The sequence below is a fragment of the Cajanus cajan genome, chromosome 1 (genome assembly GCF_000230855.2).
Source record: "Cajanus cajan strain Asha chromosome 1, NIPB_CcT2T_4, whole genome shotgun sequence".
Classification (NCBI taxonomy): Eukaryota; Viridiplantae; Streptophyta; class Magnoliopsida; order Fabales; family Fabaceae; genus Cajanus; species Cajanus cajan.
This window is the reverse complement of record NC_138517.1, coordinates 88496550-88506910: the sequence shown is the minus strand read 5'-3', so window position 1 is coordinate 88506910 and position 10361 is coordinate 88496550. Positions and strand designations below refer to the sequence as shown.

At 30.6% G+C, this 10361-nt stretch overlaps 1 protein-coding gene across 5 annotated transcripts; it reads left to right on the top strand.

The window, feature by feature from the left end:
* The first annotated feature begins 3344 nt into the window (after positions 1 to 3344).
* Positions 3345 to 8651, top strand: LOC109804387 (Transmembrane amino acid transporter family protein). 5 transcript variants are annotated; one of them, XM_083066882.1, is made up of 6 exons: positions 3345 to 3690; positions 4766 to 5159; positions 6026 to 6159; positions 6589 to 7013; positions 7104 to 7235; positions 7680 to 8651. In XM_083066882.1, the coding sequence occupies exons 2-6, from the start codon at positions 4786 to 4788 to the stop codon at positions 8163 to 8165; spliced, it is 1551 nt and encodes a 516-aa protein (XP_082923008.1). In that variant the 5' UTR covers positions 3345 to 3690; positions 4766 to 4785; the 3' UTR covers positions 8166 to 8651. The 5 variants fall into 5 exon arrangements, with proteins under 5 accessions (XP_082923008.1, XP_082923005.1, XP_082923003.1 ...); XM_083066879.1 differs by having other exon boundaries at positions 4762 to 5159; XM_083066877.1 differs by having other exon boundaries at positions 3346 to 3706; positions 4762 to 5159.
* The last annotated feature ends 1710 nt before the right edge of the window (positions 8652 to 10361 follow it).

Here is a 10361-nt window from a genome sequence, read left to right as displayed (position 1 = left end):
CTAACTTTGATCAAATAAGTTCTCAATATTTATTTTTGAGGGTTTGATATGCATAACTCACATTTTTAATGGATCAGATAAGTTTAATTGATAAAATAAATAATAAAAATGTTTTCACATGTGTGTGGATAGCAAAATTTTTAGACAAATGAGTGAGTTTGTGAATCCAATGAAAATATGAAAATAAAAATAAAAACAAATTGAACGATTTTTTTCCTCTTTTAATATATGAAAACATGAAAAAAGAAAAAAAAAATCTATATCCACTTGGTAACTTTTTTTTTTTTTTTTTAATTTCCATTTTTAAGTCGATACTTTTACCCTTAAATTCCTACGACATGTCTTCGTTTTAAAAATTACCTATTCCCCATTTAAAAAAAAAATCACCTATTACAATTACTATTTTTAAATCTTGATTAATTTAATTTTTTTTTTCTATAACCATCTTCTCTTAACTTATTGTAATTCCATGATAGCCTTCAAAACTATTAAATTTTGTTTAAAAATAAAGAGATGAAATAGTATATATATATATATATTGTACGGGTAGGGGCGTTCAGCCACCCTCTTATCGGCCGCCGAATGGTCGAACCAGGTGACCGATTGCCAATCGGTCACCTGGATCGGCTTATCTTTATTAATTATCTTTAATAAATGATTAAGGGTTAATTAGCTGATTAAGAAGTATTACCTCATACGGTAAGTATGTTATAGGGCCCATAAGGTCCAGGGCTCACGATTGTCAGTATAAATAGCTCAGGTCAAAAGGTAACGTCACTGTTCATTAATTACTCTAGATTTCCGTGCTTGTGCTGACTTGAGCATCGGAGTGCCTTTTGCAGGTACAAACCCGTCTACTCACGTTGGATCGGAATACTCGTTCAGAACACTCGTTCGGCCTTCAGAATACAAAAAGATCATTGGTGTATCCTTATACAGGTACATATATATATATATATATATATATATATATATATATATATATATATATATATATATATATATATATATGAGAGTTTAATAATATCGGTGTAACTTTTACTAAGTATTACACCGCTCAATAACTTTATATTAAATACGAATTTTGTAAATTCAACCGTTAAATTGAAAGTTCATATCTCTTAGATCATATATAAAATTTTTTATATTAATTCAAGATGATTTAATACTTTATTTTTATAAAGCAAAATTGACGTAATATATTCATTTCAAAATACACTAAAATATGAACATTTTGATTACTTTTAAGTTGTTGTTCAATTTTAACAAAATTTGATATACACGTATAAAGTGATAGGAACTTTCAATCTAACAATTAGATTTACAAAATTTATATTTAATATAAAGTTATTAAGCGGTGTAAGAACAAAATTTGATATACACGTATAAAGTGATAGGAACTTTCAATCTAACAATTAGATTTACAAAATTTATATTTAATATAAAGTTATTAAGCGGTGTAAGACTTGGTAAAAGTTACATCAGTATAATTATAACTCCTCTCTCTCTATATATATATATATAATCTCAAATTTGAATTCATTATTATAATTATGATAGATAAAAGAAATACTAAGATTACATAAAATGATAAATGAATTAAAACAAAATTTTTATATCTATTATCTTATGAACTAAAAATTAATTACTTATATTTCACTTTTAAAATATTAAGTGCATTTTTTATTTAATATTTTACATACTATTATACCATGTTTGTAGCGTAAAATTCACAGTGATAAAAAGGGAAGAACGTGTATAAAATAAAATGCACACATGTTTGGTATTGTAGAAGTAGCGTGAAATTATGAAGAATATTAATAAAACCTATGATAAAAATCTTCCGTATTAAGAAGAACAAATTTGTGCAAAAGTAACTGTGAGAAATATTTTACTTTTTTACACACTACAACACTATTTTATTTTCTTCTATTTCTTATCTATTAAATAAGTTTTGTTTTTATTTTTTTACTTACTTTTTCTTCTTTTCTATTATTTTCTCATCTCTTATTTTTCATCCTGTTTACCAAATATATATATATATATAGACTCTTAAAATGAGAATGATAAACCATAGAACAGCATGATGGTATAAGTTTCATGCTTAAAGGAAATCATTTGCAATGTAACAACAGAATAATGCTTTGTTGCATATGATGGCAACAAAATGATGTTGGTCAACAGGAATCACACGCCAAGGCCAGCTGAACGGAACGGTGGGTGACTGTTGCTAATTGACTGTCTTACTTTCACTGTTCCAAGGTTTAAATTTCAGAGAGGCAGGACAGTGTCTTTCCACTGTTTTTGTTTTTGTTTTTTATGTTTTCTTTGACAGCCTAGACTGCGAGTCTGGAACTGGAGTATGACTAGTACTCTCTTCATTGCTACCCAACACATTATTCTTCATTCATACTAATCATTAAACACTCCTCACTCCTCCCCAAAGAATCTTATGCTTCCTTCACAATAATTATTATACAAATTTTATTTTCTTAGTCAACAAAATTCACTATCAATTACCCTTATATTTTTAATAATTAGAATGGAAAAATAAAAACAAATTCCCTTGCGATAATAAAGCACATTATTTTATTTTAATATTTTTTTTTATTCTTTATCATGTATTCTTATGGCGGTTAATAATTTTTTAAATAAGATTTTATTTAATAATTTATGTAATAAATTTGTTTATTGGATGTCAACACATAAGATAATTTTTAATTCTGATTGAAAAATAATATTGTAAAATTTTCTTTTTATTTCATATAAATAAAGATTTGAAACTTTTACATATGTAATTTGGCAGGAAAAAAAAATCATTACAAGAAGGTGTTATATCAAAACATGAAATGCATTTAGCGACTGGATTCACTTAGCTTAGCAGAATCATAAATTCCTCACAAATCTTATAGAATGGTGATTTATTATGTGAAAAAAATAACAAAACGAGAGAAATGCATTTATGAGATGAAAACATGCTCTAAATCAAAATCATATTGGTTACCCTAATTCATAACACAACATTGATTGATTAAGCTTTTGATTTAGACTTATCAAGTAACATGAATGATTGAATTCCATTTGGTACAGCACTAGCTACCATTCCAACCTTCAATTCACAATGACATTGATTCAGTGCGAGAATGGAATGAGCGCCGTTGGATTGGTCCACGAGGCCCACCACGTGCATGATCAACGGCCACGTCGCTTCCTCATGCATTGCATTCCCTTCCTTTCGGCTACTTTGTGTCCCCGAGAGACCCACCAACACCCACAGTACTTGTCCCTGCAATGCTCAAATCAATGAAAGTGAGAGACAGACACATGAAGAAAGGACTATTTTCTTTTTTCCTCAAACAAAGTAAAGAAAGTGTTAAAACATCATGGTTTCTCGTACCAACGTCATTTAACTCATTTTTTTTTATTATATAGCCGCACTTCGAGACAGACAATGGGATACACCATCTATACCTAGTTCCAAAGAAACTTTTAAAATGTTATAGAAGATTAGTTAGTGGAGGGAGGGAAGAACAACTCATCACTTTAAGTTGCTCATAAAGAAGACTGCTTTCATGATATTTTCTCCTACCACGCCTACCTTTGTTTGAAGTTTAGACTTCCACTTGCATTTGCAGCTTCTTATTATTGTTATCCAAGTTCCTTTATTCGCATTCCGAGCTTATTGTTTTGGTGGGTGTATATAAAGGTATCTTTTTTACTTTCATGGTGTTGCTTAATTCACTTGTTCTGAAAACTCTGCTTGCTGGTTAGTAAATGTATATCGTGTTGCATTCATTATATTAGTGTCTGGTTTTCTTCTTCATGGTCCCAGGATAATGGTTCTTTCTGTTTTTGGAGTCATGGGACTCCCGGGCAGCTGGACTGACTGCATTTGCTTGGAATTTTTTTTGAAGAAAATGGTTATTGTTTATATCTTTTGACATGTTAACAGTTTTTAGCCTTGTGTGGGTGTGTTGGTGGTTGGTAAATAAATGGACAAAAGATCCAAGTGAAACAAGATCTGGAAGACTGTTTGATTGAGATCTCAAAACTAGTATCCATAATAGTCTTTATACAAGCATGTGTGTGCATATGTTATGGAATTGGTAAAATCTTCATTTGAGTATTTTTGGAATGGCTTTTGTGTATCTACCTCTCTTCCTTGCATACAAGGATTTGTTTTAGATTTTGCATACCTAATTAACAAACTTGACATTTTAGTTCTTTTTCCACATAACTCTGCCCCTAATTTGCACAAATCCAAAGTGAATTCAGATTCTATTCCAAGTGTGTTATCCTAGCTAAAGAAGATTTAATTTCTGACTTGACTGTGCCTGGATATGACTTTTACCCAAAATTGCTTACAGGGCATAAGCTAAGCTCTGTAAGCAAATTTGATTTCCATGTATTGTTCTGTTTCATGACAGTTTGAACCTTTAATTAGTGTTAGAAGCTATTGTTAATAATTGTGAATCTTCCTGGTTATTATGGATTCATTTTTATAACTGTAACCATGATTAATTTGTTTTCTTTGACATTTTGGTCAATAAATATACTCTACTATTTTTGTCCAAGATTGTTTAAAACTTTTGACAACTGAGTATTATTCTCATGATAGCAAGTACTGCTGTTTCATGAGTTTGTCCAAATTACCATCATGAGTTTTTTCTTTTCTTTTACTCCGATCCAATACACGACAATTTATGTTATATAGGCAAGCACACTTCCACCTTGTATATCTAAAAACAATTGTTTTGTTAGTAAGGTGGAGGAGTGATACATAAAATGGAGGAGAGAGGAGAAACAGAACTGATATCTATACCGGCGACACCGAGAGTGTCGACGCCGGAGATACTAACACCGTCGGGGCAGAGGTCACCAAGAGCAGCATCAAAGGAAGGAAAATCATGGACCCCAACCTCGTTCATATCACCAAGGTTTCTGAGTCCAATAGGGACACCAATGAAGAGAGTGCTGATAAACATGAAGGGTTACTTGGAGGAGGTTGGACATCTTACCAAACTCAACCCCCAAGATGCTTGGCTTCCCATCACTGAGTCTCGCAATGGAAATGCTCACTACGCTGCATTCCACAACCTCAACGCTGGTGTTGGCTTCCAGGCTCTCGTTTTGCCCGTTGCTTTTGCGTATCTTGGCTGGTATGCTATCTTTTCCTACCTATTCACCACCTTACATTACATTTTGCATATGTTCAAATTCAACGAAATTGGTCAACATTTCTGTTCCTTTTGTGACATATGGTTTTAGTATAAGTTGTAATCTTTTTTTCTCAAATTTGTTTTGACTTGGGGCCAGGGCAAGTATTACTGAAATTTAATTTATTTTCTTAACCTTCACCCGCCTTTGTAATAGAACTTTATTAGATATGAAGGAATATCCCATGCTTTATTTTGTAGTGTGCATGCGCGTTCTCTTTGTTTTCTTTCTCTTATATTTGTAGGCAGAAACTTTACTTTCGTTTTCTAGAAAAAAATAAAATAAAATAAATATTGTCTCCTTTTCGTTGCCCAAGACATGAAAGAAAGATGATTTTGAATTGCGGGGCACGCCTTTTACAAATATCAAAGTTCATCATAGATTTCATTGCTTGAATGGAAAGAATTTCAAAGATGGTGTTGGGGGGGAGGGGCGGAGCCAATATGCTTGCTAATTTGGCCCTTTATTTTTTGCTTTCCCCGATGTTCAATCAACTCACCCTTGTCTAGGGAACAGTTTTAATTTTGTCCATATTATCGATTTTCGCTGATAAGAGGGCCCCCTCATGTTGGTTATTCAATTGATTAGTCATTAGTTAATACACCTTTTTTTTATATCATAATTTCCATCTTCTAATACTGTTTTGGAAGCAACTTTCCTGTCCTTTGACTATGTTTCTATTTCTAGATAGTATAGAGAATACGGAATTTCTCTAATTGAGTTGAATAGTAAAGTTTGTATGGAATAATGGCGTATGAAAAATATTTCAGCTCACTTTTAAAGATATTTTATCCAAAATATTTTGCAGGAGTTGGGGAATTCTTTCCTTAACCATAGCATATTGTTGGCAACTTTACACGTTATGGATTTTGGTTCAGCTGCATGAAGCAGTTCCAGGTAAAAGATACAACAGATACGTGGAGCTAGCACAAGCAGCATTTGGTAAGTTGTTTTTCCGTAAATACTATTTTCTAGCTATTTGATGCAACATATTTAATAAAAGCTTCTTGATTAACAATGTACAAATGCTTTGACACATCAGATATAATTGATTCATATATGGCCTTAAAACTTGTGTTTTTTTGTATATAAAGCATCCCCAAAAGAACTTGTTGCTTACTTAGCGCATGTTTGACTGCGCATCCAAGATCCACATCTAAGCATGAATCATGTCAATTCTGATGGAAAAGTAACTCATAGCTGCTTTGACAGATCCACGTCAAGTGCTAATAGATGTATTACTAAGCACACACTTAAGCTAAATTGAAAAATATGACACATAACTATCGTAAAACTTGCATTGCATCATTTGAAAAGAATATAGCATCCTATCTCTATTCTGTAATGTTTAGTTTCTACCTTCTTTTGCAGGGGAAAGATTAGGAGTCTGGCTTGCTCTCTTCCCAACTGTTTATTTGTCAGCAGGAACTGCAACAGCTTTGATTCTTATAGGAGGGGAGACCATGAAACTGTTCTTCCAAATAGTTTGTGGTCCCACTTGTACCTCAAACCCTTTAACCACAGTGGAGTGGTACTTGGTTTTCACTTCTCTATCCATTGTCCTGTCTCAGCTTCCTAACCTCAATTCAATTGCAGGCCTCTCACTCATAGGGGCTGTGACAGCCATAACTTACTCCACCATGGTCTGGGTACTCTCTGTTAGCCAACAAAGGCCCCCCTCAATCTCCTATGAACCCCTATCATTGGCATCATCATCTTCTCTGTTTCTTGCCTTGAATGCACTTGGAATTGTAGCCTTTTCTTTTAGAGGCCACAATTTGGCCCTAGAAATTCAGGTACTTATGAGTTGCCAATAAATTATTCTAGTTTTGCCTTGAAGTTTATTTCTATGTAGTTAGTGAAGATATGCACTTTGTTTCCTTCAGGCCACAATGCCTTCAACTTTCAAGCACCCTGCTCGTGTGCCAATGTGGAAAGGAGCCAAGGTTGCTTATTTCTTCATTGCAATGTGCCTCTTCCCTATTGCTATTGGAGGATTTTGGGCCTATGGCAACCAAGTAAGTAAACTGAAAACTGGATTCTTATTGATAAAGAAATATAAATGATTTTCATGTGAATTTAATCTATATAGTCAATTGGTTAGTGCAAAACTATTTTACACGGATATTTAATCATATTTGAGTCTTTTTATCAAATCATTCGAGTTAGTTTGGAAATAAATTTAGAAGGATTTTTGAGAGTTTCTTTATTGAAAATAAAGAGTTTCTTCTCGTAGAAAAGTTCTTAAAACAATTTTAACTTGTATTCGAAATGGTTAATATTCATTAATATAATGAGACCAAAGGGTATATTTCTAATATTTCTATTAGATTCGTGTGTAATTGCATATGAATTAAGTTTTTTTTTTTCCATCTTACTACATTGTGCTTCTACAAGCACACTTTTGTATAATTGTATTCAATCATGCAGCATCTTCAAATTTTTCCATTATTTTCTTGCAGATGCCTCCCGGGGGGATTCTTACTGCTTTGTATGCATTTCACAGCCATGACATCTCTAGAGGAATACTTGCCTTAGCTTTCCTTCTTGTTGTGTTCAACTGCTTGAGCAGTTTCCAGATATATTCAATGCCTGCTTTTGACAGTTTTGAAGCCGGTTACACGAGTAGGACAAACCGTCCCTGCTCCATATGGGTGAGATCAGGTTTTCGAGTGTTCTATGGATTTGTCTCATTCTTCATAGGAGTGGCGCTTCCCTTCCTCTCAAGTCTTGCTGGTTTGTTAGGAGGACTCACTCTTCCAGTCACCTTTGCATATCCTTGCTTCATGTGGGTTCTCATAAAACAACCAACAAAATATAGCTTCAATTGGTATTTCAACTGGATTCTGGGTTGGTTGGGGGTTGGTTTTAGCTTGGCCTTTTCCATTGGAGGTATTTGGAGCATTGTGAATGATGGACTCAAACTCAAGTTCTTCAAGCCCAATTGATTTTTTAATAACAGCTAATAAGCCATGCAAATGCACATGCACTATATAAATGCTGCTCTTTAGGCCTTTTCCAATGGTCTCATATTTAGTGCATGACTTATCTTTCGTGGAAGGTTTGGTTCTATTGTGAGAAGTAATGGTTAGTGGAAAGCCATGCATTATTAATGAAGAGAATGATCCTTTCCTTGATAGTGAAGTTTAAAGAATATCTCTCCATGGCTTCACCATTCCTCTGATGTGGTTCTCTTATCTCTTAGTGCTGCTATAGCTTGTTATATTTAGAATATTAAATGGTTTGCTCTTATTCATTTTTGTAGAGACATCCAGAACAACCCTCTGCCCCCAACTAAAATCCTCAAGTCTTCAAGTTGTACGCTGTAACCCGTGTGGTTTCAAAAGTAAAATGTTTAGATCCTTTCTATCTTCTTTACCTTTGTACTGATGACTATTAATTTTGGTTAATGAGAGAAGCAGATAAATCTTCAATCTAGGTAGTCTACTATATACATCCCGCTAACGAAAACTGAAATAATATACAGGTAAATAAGCATTTTCGAGTTAAAAATTTACTCGATTTAGTAGAGAAGAAATTTGTGATAAACTTGGTGGAGATTTGTGATAATATATAGTAAATATTTTTTATGGTGTGTTTGGATGAGGAATTTTAGAAATTTAAATTTTTGAAATTTGAATTACTTTGATTTTAATTTTTATTATTCTTTAAATATTTTATTTTGATAAATCAAATCAAATTTCTTAAATTTTAAATTATTAATTTATAATTTGATTTTTTACCATGGATGAAATTAATTTTAAATATATATACACACATTAAGATTTTAAGATTAAATTTTATAAAAGAATATATTAGCTAATTTTTAAATATTTAAAACTTTTAAAAATTAATATTAGATAACATTTAATAATTTAAAAATATTTTTTAATGTTCAATAATTTATTAAGAGATAAAAAGATATATATAGGTAAGATGAGAAAGAAAAAATATGAAAAATTTTAAATTTTTATTTTTTTAGAAAACTTTAAAATTTTACTGTTTTAAGAAATTTTACAAACATTAAGATTTTAAATTCTTCGTAAATTATTCATCTAAATAATGAATTTAAAATTTTTCGAATTTGAATTATTTTATTTTAATTTTTATAATCTTTTAAATTTTTTTGTTTGGATAAGTTAATTTAAATTTCTTAAACTTTAAATTCTTAGTTTAAATATGATATTTTGATTTCTACCATAGATAAAATTAATTATCTATATATATATATATTTTGAGATTTTAAGATTAAATTTTATAAAAAAAAATAATCAATTTTTAAATATTTAATAGTTTAAAAAATCAATATTAAATAAAATTTAATACTTTAAAAATATTTTGAATATTTAATAATTAAAAAAATTATTAATATTTTTTATGTCAACTTTGAAAGAGAGGTGAGAGAGGTAGGAGAAAAAACAAAAAGAAGAAAAGAAGAAAAGACAAAACAAAAAGAGGGAGAGATGAAGGGAAAAAGGAAATAGGAGAGAAGAGAGAATATAGTATGAGTGATAAAAGAGAGAGATAAAAGGAAGAAAAAAAAAGATAAGAGAGAGTGAAAGATAAAAATATATAAGTGAGATAAAAAAAAGAAAAAATATATAAATAATTTTAAATTCTTTTTTTTTTTGGAAGAATTTAAAATTTTATTATTTTAAAAAATTTCACAAATACTTAAATTTTAAATTATTTTAAAAAAATTATTTAAACAAAGCATTTAAAACTTTCAAAATAAATAAATAAATTACTTCGTTTAAATTTATCATCCAAATTCAATCTATATGAAAGCACCACAATAAATTCAACAGCATATTGAACTGAATCGCAGAGTAATTGAAGTATGAATTCTTGCATTTTATATTAAATTTTGCTAATTGTTACTTATAGTTGTATATTAGAGCATTTTGATATATAGCACGTTTCCTATGACCAATTCACTTTGGCCACCATAGAGCTAAATTGACACTTAAAGAAAATGTAAATATTATAAGTGATATGATCTAATTAAAAAAGATAAAATAAAAAATAATATATGATGAAATGTATAATATTTGAAAGTATAGAGGGATGTGTCTAGAAATTACAATGCTTAATAAAAAGTTTATATTAATTTTTTTTTATTTCTTAATTAAACATGTGATTTT

Bases quoted from the DNA above. Each gene is read 5' to 3' on its own strand.
- LOC109804387 (XM_083066882.1), top strand. From the start codon at position 4,786: ATGGAGGAGAGAGGAGAAACAGAACTGATATCTATACCGGCGACACCG. The intron at 5,160-6,025 runs GTATGCTATCTT...AATATTTTGCAG, and splicing joins GCTTTTGCGTATCTTGGCTG to GAGTTGGGGAATTCTTTCCT. The intron at 6,160-6,588 runs GTAAGTTGTTTT...CTTCTTTTGCAG, and splicing joins GCTAGCACAAGCAGCATTTG to GGGAAAGATTAGGAGTCTGG.